This window comes from Dermacentor albipictus, chromosome 1, assembly GCF_038994185.2.
Source record: "Dermacentor albipictus isolate Rhodes 1998 colony chromosome 1, USDA_Dalb.pri_finalv2, whole genome shotgun sequence".
In the NCBI taxonomy this organism is placed as follows: domain Eukaryota; kingdom Metazoa; phylum Arthropoda; class Arachnida; order Ixodida; family Ixodidae; genus Dermacentor; species Dermacentor albipictus.
Window position 1 is genome coordinate 106,395,126 of NC_091821.1, and position 13,650 is coordinate 106,408,775.

The 13,650-nt window shown below is 43.4% G+C and overlaps 2 protein-coding genes across 2 annotated transcripts in view; both read left to right on the top strand.

Moving 5' to 3' along the window:
• The window catches only part of Abl (tyrosine-protein kinase Abl), a 130,754-nt gene that overhangs the window by 109,725 nt on the left and 7,379 nt on the right, over nt 1-13,650 (top strand). The gene's annotated exons all lie outside the window — the stretch shown is intronic.
• LOC139049137 (uncharacterized) lies at nt 1,761-4,112 on the top strand. The gene has a single exon (XM_070524371.1). The coding sequence runs from the start codon at nt 1,937-1,939 to the stop codon at nt 3,083-3,085; it is 1,149 nt and encodes a 382-aa protein (XP_070380472.1). The 5' UTR covers nt 1,761-1,936; the 3' UTR covers nt 3,086-4,112.

Genomic DNA, 13,650 nt, shown 5'->3' on the forward strand with positions numbered 1-13,650 from the left:
TGCCGTATTTACTCCATTGTAACAAGACTTTGTTCATTATTTTGGTTGCTTGAAGTACCCTCATGTTACATTTGAAGAACGACAAAATTGACTATTTTAAAACAAATATTCTAAATCCCGTGGTTTTTAGCATTACGTTGGCATCCTGTACCTTTACTACTTGATCCAATCCATAGACAAGTCGACTGAAGTCAAAGCTTGTTTCTTGTTTGAATTGATGTCAATTTTTCTGTGCTTATGACTGGTGTTTCGGTTACAGTGCTGGCATTACCCTGTGGCCTTTCATGCTTCGACTCTGTTGATTCGATTCTCAAAATTATAGGAATGCAGCGCGTTCAGTATGATGCTCGCTTTGAGGGACAAGCAATTTTTATAGCCGAGGAGCTGGGAAACTCTGCCGCGGCTTGGCGGCTGGACGTCAACAAGTCGACAATTTGCAGATGGCAGGGCCATGAGAAGGCCCTCTTTGAATGCAAGGCTGGTTGGAAGGGCTCTGTAGAGACCTGGTTGTAGCCTGGTGCTGTGCCTGAATGAAATAGCTGTGCAGTCATTTAAGAAGTACCGTAAGAGTGGCGCTCATTGGCCAGAACTGGCCCTTGCACCATAAAAGCCCAATAATCAATCATTTAAAAAGTACCTAATCTCTAGTGAGCTCGACGGCATGGAAGATGACTTCATTCTCGAGCGATCACTTTCAGAGGTAGTTTCGCTTTCGCGAGACTCGGCTCGTCCTGGCACCGAATCCCTCGGAAGTATATGGCTTACAGCGCTCGTGGCATTGATAGCAAGCTTGGCACAGCACCAGAAACACATGTCGTCCTGTTTTCGGTACCAAGTCATGTGAAATTTCGTGGAAGTGAAACTACCCTATTTATTCGGATCTAGGCTGTTCTTTTTTTTTTTACTTAAATAATACCAAACTCTAGGGTCATTTTAGATTCGAGTATATTTAAAAAATGCACCAGTTTTTAATTGAAATTGACAAATATGGTGCATAGCTAGTGCCATATAGAAAAGTCACTATCACAGCCAATATTAGCATTCCAATAGCCAACTGAAGTACACGAGCGACGTCACCATTGCAGGGGTGGAAGTGGTGCGCCATTTGCGCCATCCTGCTCCAAACTGCTTTCCCTGCGCCATCTTGCTCTAAAACACAATTTTGCACCATAACTCCGTCGCGCCGGCCACTTCGATGTTTTACCGTCAAATTTAGCGAAGCCTATGGGTTATTTTTCCTCTCACTGTGGGCTAGCCGATCTGATCCAATCCGATCCGATCCGATACTTCGTGCGAAGCTGTTTGGTGTTGTGTTTGTAAGCTGCTGCCGTTGGATGCTGGTCGCCTGCAAGCCTGGACATGAGCAAAAGTAAGTGTATTGAAGCTACCGAATCTAGAAAATGCTACGTTATGGCAGTTATGTAACTTAAATGCTCAGCCTTGAGGGCAGCGCAGACAGGATTGTCTAAAAGCGAAGCTGGGTGGTCATGCCTTGTAGCTGCAGTGGACGAAAATGTGGCGCCATTGTTTGATTTTTCGTGATATATGGTATGCAGTAGGAAACAAGCTAGTGCCACTTGTATTTGTTGGTCCTCGCTTGTCATCAGGTCAGGTTGTCGAGCATACTAAATTCTCGATTATTTGACCCCCGTTTTCTCATCTAATTTAGACATAAATATTTATTCATGATCCTAGTATAGTTGTGGAACTCAAGTGCCTGAAAATTCTTTCGTAGACCACAGTTCCAGGAGCAACTTTTTTTTACTCTTTTTCAGAACGGTGCACCACCAAATTCAACGCAGACGTCCTGACCAAAAAGGATGGCAATGGGGACCTCATATCTCTCTGGTGTCGGCCAAGTGCAAAAGACAGTGATGGCTTTTGTGTGCTTTGTAATGTTACAGTGCACTGCGCGCAACATGGAAGCTCAGCAATAATGCGCCATGCAACGTCTCTTAAGCACATCGAGAATGCAAAAAAACATCGGAACAAAGACGGGGTCCTAACCAAGAGCACTATCCTCCAAAGCACCCTAGATTTCACGAAGAATGCAGTGTCACTGTCCCTGCAAGGAAATGTTACAAGAGCTGAAACAGTTTTTGCTCTTTCTGTGGTATCCAACTCACTCCCATACACTTTGGGAGATGTGGCAACAGCAACATACCCCAATATGTTCCCTGATTCACAGATAGCAAAAGCCTTCCAATGTGGCCGCAAGAAAGTATCTTACATCATATCTGATGGCTTAGGACCATACTTTAAAGCCAATGTGCTTGAAGAACTTGCAAAGCCTGAGGTATTCTATACCGTAATGATCGACGAGACCCCAGTGCCCGAGATGAAGGTGCAGCAGCTGGATGTGCTCCTCTGGTATTTCTCTGTTAATGCACAAGATGTCGTTGTAGAGCACCTTCAGTCATTTCACATGGGGCATGCCACTGCAGATGAGCTCTTCTCCTGTGTTGAAGATGCACTTAACGAACTTCAAAAAAATAACATGCTCTGCTTCTTCTCTGATGGGCCAAATGTTATGAAGAGCTTGAAGGGTAAAATAAAAGCAGAACTTAGCCCCAACATGATTGACATTGGGGAGTGCAGTCTTCATAAAATGCATAACGCATTTGCCACTGGTCTCAACACTTTCTGCTCCGAGATTGAATGTATTGTCACTGATATCCATCAGTACTTCAGATATGCCACAAGACATGCGGACATCAAGGATCTCCAACAGAAACTTGGATTGCCACAGCTGGAGTTCCTGCGGCACGTAAGCAGCAGGTGGCTGACACTATTACCAAGTATACAGCGTGTGCTTAAGCTGTATGATGCTTTGAAGTCTTTCTTTTCCAAGGCTGCAGAACCAAGAAAATCCTCATCTATAAGGCACAATCGCCTCGCATCTGCATTTTCTGACAACACGCTCCGAGCACGACTCCTTTTTGTTCAGAATGCCGCCCAGCTCTTTGACAAGTTTCAAACCTTGTTTCAGAGCAAAGAGCCTCTTCTTCATTTATTTTATGATGAAATAGTTGCTGTGGTCAAACAGCTGATGGGCAGATTTTTTGCGGCAGGAGTCGTTTGTTGATGTAACTGGTTTCCATTTGAAGAATGTTCAAGTTGAATCGCAAGCTAACTGGAAAGTGAAACCTGAGCTTGGCTTAGATACTGAGAAAGAAATGGAGCTTTGGACACCAACTCAGAAAAAGGCTTTCTATGTCAAGACCAGAGCTTTCTATATATCCTGCACAAAGTACCTCGTCTCAAGGTTACCTTTGGACAACAAAGTGCTGTTCCACAGTAGATTTTTGAAGCCTGGTGTAGTAGGAGACCACTACACAACGTCACTGCGCTACATCGCGAATGCCCTGCCACAAGTCATGCCACCCAGCGAAGTATCATCTCTAACTGATGAGTGGTTGCGCCTTTGCTGCGAAATTTCTGACTGGGATGTTTCAACAAATGTTGTTGAACACTGGGTTAATGTGTTTGCACTAAAAATGCCCACTGGCGAACCCAAATACCCAAGACTGGGAAGCCTCGTAAGGGCTGTTCTTTCCTTGCCGCATGGCAACGCAGACTGCGAGAGAGGATTCAGCGAAAACAAGCAGGCGCTTCACCATCGAGCCTCTTTGTCAATAACAAGTGTGTCAAGCCTTCGTCAAACGAAAGCATACTTGAAGCGTTATGGGGGTGACGTCATAAAGGTGCCAATCACTAGAGATCTCCTGAAGTGTGTTGGAAAGTCGTACAGTGGTTATCGCAAACGCGTTGAAATGGAAGAAGAATCAAAATCACGCAAACGGAAATGTGACGAGCCACTACAGAAAGCAGCGAAGAAAAAAAGCTGAAAGAGGAAAAGGCCACCCTGCAGTGCCGTCTATCCACCCTGAAGGCATTACTTACCAGTGCCGAGGAACTCATCAGCACAGGAGTAAAATCGAAGGACATGGACAAAGTGGAAACTGGAAACGTTTTGCTCGTTGATGTGAATTCCAAATTGCCGGCGGTGCTTGAGCGCATTAGAATGATAGATTCCACGCTGGAATCTAACAAGTAATTCTAACAAGCAAATTGAATGCTGAATAAAATGATTTTCTTTGCGTTTTTTTGTATGTCAGTATGAAGTTGCAATTATTACAACTACTTTACTCTAGAAACATGCTCCAAAACACAATTTTTGTGCTCCAAAACATAACTTTCGTGCTCCAAAGCTGCTCCGGAATGGCATTATTACTGCTCCATGAGCTGCTCCAAAATGCTCAAGCCTGCTTCCACCCCTGCCATTGTTTACCTGTGTCGTATCCGCATGGGGCGGGGTGTTATTGTAATGGCATAAAATTGGCAATGCCACTATAGTGGCACTTTCAAACGAAAAGTTGTGCCAGCCGCAGAGGCATCATCAAATGTTCAAGCCAGGCGGGACTTCAGCATCGATCAGAAAAACCTAAGGAAGATAGCAACAAGGCTAGCAGCGATGATGACATAGGATGAACTTGGCAGGTTCAAATTCGATAAATTCTGTCTTTTTTTTTTTCGTACTTTTGGGGGTCGGCTTAAAATAGGGGGAGCCTAGATTTGAGTAAATATGGTATCTCTGAAAGTGATCACCCGAGAATACTGCCCAAGAAAGGCTCCATTTCTTCCTCAGATGACAACGGTGAGTGAGGAGAACTAATTTCCGACTTTTAATTCAATAAAGGTACCGCCTTTTTTTTTTCATCCATCTCGCATTGCATTTGCAGAATTATTTTTGTTTTTCACGTGACTGAAAAGCCGACCCTCACGTTACAGTTTCAATCGTGCTACATTCGAGTAAATACAATACCTGCATATAATGCAGACTTTTTTCGCCCAATGAAATGGGTCTGAAAATTGCCTGCATGAGGTACAATTGGATAGGAAACCAAAACTGCATTCACAGCTTTGGCAACAGCCTACCATCAGGGCCATCAGATGCGGCATCATTGCTATCACAGACTGGCGACAGCACATTTTTATGAAGGTTGCTGTTAGTTCATTTTGTGCTCAACTAAGACAGCGGTATTCTTGACCAATAACTTTTGGAGTACTATTACTATTGCAAGATTTCATGCAACTCGGCATTGAATGCGTCTGTGTAGTCAGCTGCGCAAGTGTTTCTGGCACTGTGCTAGAGACGCTGTCAGCCGCATATTCAAGTCCGATGTAGTCTCGTGCAAATTATAGCCGTATCTAAAGTGATCACTCAAGAATACTGCCCCTGTGTGCTTGATATCTGTGGCCAATGAAGCGCAAATGATGGCGCCGATGCACCGCTTTCATTATGAAAGCTCATTAAAAGATATTCTCATCTGTGAAGGTAAATTCTGCACGTCTCGCTCTTTCTGATTGTAAGCATGAGGGGCATGCTATGTTTTTCTTTTATGAATCTGTGTTGTGTAACATTCAGGTGCACTTTCATTTTCTGACCTTAAGCCTGCGAAAATATAGTGCACGCTAAATTCGGTGGTGCCTTAGAATCTGAAATGCATTACTTAAAATTTCATTACGTGAACTTGAATAAATATCCAATCTCACTTCAACATCGTTTTACTCAAGACTACTAGGAATAATTATTAAACTATTGGGAATATCATTGGTCTCATTTGCCGAAGATATGGTACATTTAAAGAAAGAAAAGTTTGGTCCATGTTACGTTGAATACCCAGCGCATACTTGAAATCTACTGTACTAAGTCTTCTTTTCAGACATGAAAAGAAAGTAGGGTGTCTTCAGACAAGTTTGGCTAGGCGTGTCCGTTGACTGTTCTTAAATTTGATCAAAGAAATATATTTTGCTACATGAGTGCCAAGAAAGACTAAATCAATCTTAGTTTTGCAAGAAAAAAATCTGTCTTCGCAAAAAAATACGTAAGCACCCAGTCGAGCAGAAGTGCTTTTGGTGAATTTTGCTGAATCCACATTCTGGTTAGCTCCCAAAGGAAAAGTGTTGTGGCTACGGCTCTAAAAATATTTAGTGATACAGTTTGGACCAATAGCACTGATTCTAGTTAATTATTAGAATATGACTGCAAAGTTGGGGAGAAAAAGTTGAGAGAACGGGACATTGCACACAGCATTGGTCAAAGTTGAGATTTTTGTCCGCTCGATATCTGTAAAGAGCGCGGTTTTCTAATTTTGTGAGCCTGTTGTCATGAAAGTTGTTAAAATATAAGGCAAATATTTTTACCCTAGACAGCACTAAAATTCATGAGAAGGACTCAAGTTTAGGCCTATTATTTAATTAGTGGTACAGTTAAACGTCGATCTAACGAAACATGATTTTACGAAGTTCCCCAATTAATGAAACTAGCTTACATTAAATCCGATTTCAGGAAGCTTCTCCAGAAATAAATGAGTAAAAAAGCTCTGGTTTCCTTCTAATTTTGATGCAGACGGGTTTCTTTTCCAGTGTGCGCTTGCGTTGAAACATTTAGCCACGCTAGTCGCAGCCCTAGCTTTATTTTGGCGAGGCTGCACGCCACGCCCATGGCAGTCGCTAGCGGATTCGGCAGTCGCTAGCGTTCTTATGTACCCGACGGCACTAAGGGCAGCAGTAGTCGAGCCGCCCTCACAAACTTTTTACACTCGGAGGCGGGGGTGAGCCGCAAATACAATGCTGCGGTACCTTTAAGTGTCGCTACATTACAATTTTAGATTTCGGAAGACCGAAAAATCCCTTACTCAATTTTCCGAACTTCTTGATTTAATGAAATAATTCGAGCGTGGTCATGACTTTGTTAAATCGAGTTTCAAATGTATTTTAAGTATGTAAATATTATGCAAGAACATGTTGCATCATTGTTTTGGAATTTTAAAGCAAGAAATGCGACCAAATAAACTATACCATCGCTGCGACATGCAAGGTCCGCGTGTGCTGGTGTTTGCAGATTCGTTTTGTTTTACTACACGAAAATGGTCCAGGACAATTCGGAAAGCGAGGATTGACAAATATGAAAATTTTTGGTTGATAACTCTCTGCATTCTTGGACGGGAATCGCAAAGTCAGCGCATGGGCGCAGGAGCAGAACGATGTCGTGGGATCAGGTGGTTTTTACCACTTGCTCTATATATCGGGCTTTTAAGAGCACATCCAGCATGCAATTCATTAGAAATAGAATGGAGAGGATGCAAGAACAATGTTTTTAACTGTACACGGGGTCGCAACTTGATCAATGAGGGAGCGCGCAGTGGAACTTGCAGTGAGCCAGCACTACATTGGGGCATGTGTCGCGAACAACTATAGGAAAAGATAGTCTATGCACTGTTCCAGACACAATCACATTTTTAACCTTTCAGTGTCGTCTCGCTATGAGGTTATGGGTGCTACATGAGGAGTGGATACAATTACACAATATGTGAGCTCGGGCCAAAGTGATAAGAGAGGTGAAGCAATTCCTACAGAAAGGTAGCATTGTGCCTCACTTTTATTTTGCAAGAAAATGTACTTTTGTATGGCCTGGAGACGTAGCACTCGCAAAATTTGGAAGGTTATTCAACCTCTTGTTGAAGTCGACCAAAGACAATGCTTTTAAGGGAGTTGCGGCTGAGAATGGGACAGAGTCACTGTGCATGCCACTTCATCGTGTCACTCCTTGCGTGAGGAGAGAAGAAGCCTCAGACTGCTTAAAATTTTTTTCTGCGATATCTACAGGATTGGCCCACAGTTTTAGGCAGCACATACCTACGGCAATGGCCCACATTTTTTAAACTGGACTACCTTCGGAAGGAGCGCACATTTTTACGCTGGAATATCTTGGGAATCGGACCACGGCAAAGGCTAGAAACCCAAATACCTGATACGGAAAAGTGAAGGCAACTTGCTAAGAAATATGTGTTTGGAAAATGCAAATGTTGATACATGTGTAGGGACAAAGTAAAAAGAAATTTGTATTCGCGCCCTCCTCAGTGATGACATTAACCATTTGATGACAAGACATGTAAATACCCAGAAAAAAAATGTTTGTTTTCTATCAAAATATGCAAAACACATGAAGAATAAACATAATCAATAGGAAAAAATGTTTGCAGAAATTTTTTCAGCAATAGGAGGAAAACTGCAGGCAGGCAACTAGAAGTGGGCTTCACCCCAAGCCACCTAAGGCTTCGTTTTCAATTTGTTTAGGCAGCTCTCATCATATGTGAACCATAGGTGTACATTTTATTTGCTTTGTATCACATGTGTGATGCCACTGCACCTGGATATGTTGCATCGGCCTGTCTCCCCTGACCTTACTTTCACAAGACAGTGTGTCTCATGCCATACTTCGTCCAGTGTTCCTGCTCTAAACCAACAAATGACACTTGCTGCCTGTCATTCAGTGTTGGCCGAAAACATTTAGCCAGAAACTTCGTACTCAATACTGAAACTCTGCAAGAAGAAACAAATTTTGGTATGTTGCCAGTACGAAACACTCATCAATAAAGGGTTAACCCTGATCGGCCCACACGTGACAACATAGGAAAAATTCACGATTGGCTAGAGGCATTGCTCTTATGTACACATATGTCCCGTCCTTCAGTAACGGCGCAGGAAACCATTTTAACAACAAATGTGTGTTCCATGAGGTCTATAAAACAAAACTACCTTTATGTGTAATGGTTTCTTCCTGCCACTGGGTGTTTAAAAATGCATGAGCTGGAATGACAGGCTTTCTTAACACCACGCCATTCAACCTTCGAGGTAGCGTCACCTCAGCTATGATCTAGTGCGCATAAGTAGAAGCCCTCAACATGACCTTGATTCACATCTGAAAAGATGACTTTTAAGAGTTCAATAAAATTCAAATAAAAACTTGGGAAGTCGGTCGACCCTGTGCCTAGAATATGGTTTTCGCACTTTTGGCAATGGACGTGAATAAACTTACTGCGAGATGAACTTTTGGAGTGGAGAACAGCAGAGTCTATAATATAGGCACCGAGAGGTTAAAAAGTGAAACCTCTCTAACGGGAACTCTCCAAGATACACGTAGCATTATATGGCGGTCAGTGTGGTGCAGAATGTGTTATATGGGGTAATGATGTGTGTGGGGATTATGTTGATTAGTACAGTATAACCTTGTTAATTCGAATTTCATGGCACCGAAAAAAATGGCCAACCTAACCGAATGTCGAATTATCGAAAGTATGAAGGAAACATTGAACCAATGCTTACTACATCAACAAGCTCTCCTTTACTCAGTGAATCGGCAAATCCTGTTTCTATATTGCACAAAACAAGTGTAGAAGCTGCAATTCTCGTCATCACCTATGAAAATCTGTATGTGAAATTTGCCATTGTTGATGTACGGTATTTACAGTAGACTCTCGTTAATTCAAACTCGAAGGGACCCCAGGATTTTGTTTGAATTATCAGGAAGTTTGAATTATTGGAAGTTCTCGCATATATGACTGTGAGCAAGATTACAGCGCACATTACAATTAATTATCCACTTAAATCATATTTTAAACATTTCACTCTTTAATTACACAGTAAAAACAGAGCAGAGGTGAAGGATCCAGAACAAGTTTAATGGAAATCTATGGCTGACTAGACCGTTTGAAGAAATCATGAATTGTTGATTGTTTTTTCTTTACATGTGCATTAAGAACAAAGTTCTCTATTCCATTAAGAGCAGCCAATTGTTCTTGAGAATTTTCTTCTACAGTCGGAAATTTGCGGACCTCGGCAAGGTAGTGGAAGGCCTGTGCTGCTGAACTTCCTGCTTTGAACTGGCTAGCAAGCATGCTAGCAAGCCACGGAAAGTTAAGCAACAATGTGCCCTTCGGGAGGCTTTTGTTTCGAACATTTGTTTGTTAGGCTCTTGTTCGCTTTCTTTTATTTTTTTAGGCCATAGTGCGCTTATTTTAACATTTTCCGCTGTTGTGGTGATATAAGAAGTCAGATTTTTCACCAGTGGTGGCAACAATAGCCGATAATTTTCCGGTATGGACAAGCAAAAAGTACGAATTAACCGAATTGCGGTGTTTGAATTAAGCGGCCTTAAAATACATGGAAAACATGGCGAACCAACCAAAAATTTGATTTTTGTTTGAATTAACCGAAAGTACGAATTATCAGGGTTTGAATTATCACGAGTCTACTGTATTTGTTATTGTTTGCATGCTACTGCAAACCTTCTCATCACTTTTTCTCTTCTTTTAGCGCTACAATTTTTTTTGGGGGGGGGGTTAATTAGAAAGTCAGCGCAAGGCATGCTGGTCGAGCCAGTTTAAGTCCATTTAGTATATCTCAGATGCCTGAAAACATTGCTTGAATTATCCGCAATATAATACCCGCCGTGGTTGCTCAGTGGCTATGGTGTTAGACTGCTGAGCACGAGGTCGTGGGATCGAATCCCAGCCATGGCGGTCGCATTTCGATGGGGGCGAAATGCGAAAACGCTCGTGTACTAGATTTAGGTGCACGTTAAAGAACCCCAGGTGGTCAAAATTTCCGGAGTCCCCCACTACAGCGTGCCTTATAATCAGAAAGTGGTTTTGGCACGTAAAACCCCATAATTTAAAAAATGCGCGGTATAATTGTTTTGATGATCGCAGCAGGTGGCACGGCACAGTATTTCTCAGTGGTTCTATCATTGTGGTTTTGGAGTCTCTCGTACACAAGTTGCCATGAATGTGACTAAATACACGATATATTTTCGGCAAAATTGAACAGCACTTAAAAGTAGTGTGGAAAAAAAAAAGTATATGAAAAAATGAAAAAGCTTTCAGCGCTTGCCGCGAATTCACTAGTGGTGTCTGGAGGGAGGTACACCAAACAGTTCACGGTCTCGGCTGCCGGTCTCATGCATCGGAGAAGTCTTTCCGAATGACACGGAACTGGTACTGATGTGCCGCGCAACGCTGAGACGTCGGATGTGAGGAGGGTGTATTGACAGAGACTTTCGCTCAAAGGCAAATTCTAAGTGGCAGGACGCCAAACAATAGTTTTGAGCCGCATGTAAAATAGGCGACCTTGGAAGCGGCTTTGCTCTATGGTTGGAAAGCACTTATACGACGCCCCCTTTAAGCTACAGCGTAAGCTTGTGCCTGCAATCAGTTAGGCATTGTTTGTACACTTTGTGCGGGAAGCCTATTGACGTCCCGTTTGCCGCTGAACTTGCAATACATGCAATTTAGCAGTTGCAGATACATGGTCGTGATCTACAGGAGTACAAATGGAAACCCGCGAAAACAAATATACGTACATATATATGCGGTATATATGTACGCATATATGTACACATATGTATATATACAGTGAAAGCTCGTTAATTCGAACTTGAGTAATTCGAATTTATGGATAATTCGAACTGTACGATTTGGTCCGGCCAAGCTCCACAGAAGTGTATGTATAAAAAAAGTCCGTTAATTCGAACGCGAGAAGGTTCCCTCACGGATAATTCGAACTACGCTCGCCTGGCACACGGCCAGAGAAACGCGCCTACTGCCTACACACAAGGCTGTATTGCCTCCGAAACGGAGAGAACGGCGAGAGAAGGCAAAATCGGAAAAAAATCTAACCGACGCGGGGTCAGCCAAAAGGCAGCGGCAGCTGCCGCCTCTCCGTGCTACGTAACCTCCGAGACTTCATGCCCGTTGCGAATCTCGGAGGCTTTGCAAATCTTGTACAGCTGCTAATGTTGTGCGGAGATGGCACGGCAAGCGCCATCGTAACACAGCGAATCAAGTACGTCGCAGCTGCGCTTGCAATCAAGAACCAACGAATCAGGGCCTTCGCCACCTTCACATGTTCAGCGTCTTTGTCTCGGCAGTCTTCATCGGTTGTGCACGTCTGTTTTCAGCTTAGGAGGTATCGGCCATCGCGATTCATTGGGATGGTGTTAAGCCTCGGCTAACGTTCGTTTCGGTGGACATCGGTAGTGTGGCACAGTCGGACCCAGAGCTTCGACTTCAAGATGGCGTGTGCCCGCGGCACACGCCATCTTTTTCTGACACGCCAAATTTCTGACATGCCCTACTGCTTCCAAATCGCAGTGTACTGTTGCTCTCCTTCACTTTCGTTAGTTCGAACTTTCGTTAATTCGAACTGAAGCGGCTTCCCCTTGCAGTTCGAATTAACGAGCTTTTACTGTACCCGGAAACTATAGATCCCGAACGGATCAGAAGACTCTGCCACCGGGTTCTCTGCGACACAGAGCTCATACTGCTATGCACGTTTAAAATAATAACAACATGCACAATGCGCTCGCTTTGAACACAAAAAGGGGGGCATATCAGTAGGCACATATCGGTAGCGCGTTTCAGAATTTCTGCAACCCATTTTGTAAATCTTATTGGCCTAAAAACTTGTTGATGTATCCGCGATAGATGTGTTTTCCTGAGTGGGATAGGTAACTAAATATAGAATTTAAACGGTTCTGGCCTCGTAGTTACGGAATCGCACGAGCAGAGACGGCCGTGAACTCGGCTAGGCAAACCCAACAGGCTTGCCGACGACAAAGCTTCAACAAGACACTCCCTCACCAGAACAGGAATTGGCCTCCCTGGTGCCATATTCGGCCACTCGCTCCCAAATGACTCACTCAATTACCCTATGGCCCTCAGTCCCAAGCAGCTACGGGGCACCTGATCAAGGCAGCGGTCAGACCTGTAACGCAGCAGAGGGTGCTTAGAATCTCTGGGTCCGGACATGCCGCCAATGAAAAATGAAAAAAACACGGCATCGAACAGCAAGGAGCTAGGTAGTGAAGGTCGATGTAGCTAGGCCTAGCATTGCCGTGGTGTGGTTACAGCTGTCAGCAGATTTGCGTGCGAGAGCACCGGCTCGAGGATGCGTGATAATCAAAATGGCGGTGGTTGTGGCTTCGATTAATGCCGTTTTGGACTTGCGGTCATGGCAAAAAGTCCTGAAAGTCGGACGGCGAAGGTTTTTTGGGTTCGAAATTTCAGCCTTTCTTTTACATCGACTCTAGGGGTACATGGCGGTGCCACGACACAAACAGAAGTCACTAACTTGTCACGAACAGATGTAATGGAGATGCACGCCTGCGCACAAATTTCCGCCACAGCTTTTTTTTTTTTTTTTTTTTTCGCACACGGCGTTGAGAAGCCTCTCCTAAGCTTTTATTCTATGGTAATGCTCTATGCTCTATGCTATACTCTATGCTAATCGAAGGTTCCACTGCATGATTTGGTGCACTGCTGAGAGCATTGGCGGAGCGCAGTATGTTCGAATTAACCATTGCAAATGGGCGTTTTCGCCTATTAGAATACACATAGCTTTGACGGGACGACAGCATTAGTTCAAATTAACAAGGTTCGACTGTATGTAAGTCAGGCCAAGTTATTTCTTAGCCAAGTGAAGTCAGGCTTTCAAAAGCCAAATGATGTTTTTACTACAGTGCACTGTACTTTGACATGTGATGAAGTGGTGCTGCCCAGATGACGAGTGTAATGTAAGATCGTGTCGTCCTTAACTACATGGCGACATACACTACTACACTGTTTCACACGCTAGTTCATATGGATGTAAATTCTGATCGCGCATTTGAGCTAAAAGTCTTCACCCCAGCTCGCTCTGGTTATCAACAGAAGATATGCTTCTGAATGGCAACACATTTAACTTTTTTTTAGGTTGTAATACACATAGTATAAAGCGCAAACACTTACAAAAAATCTATGGGCACTT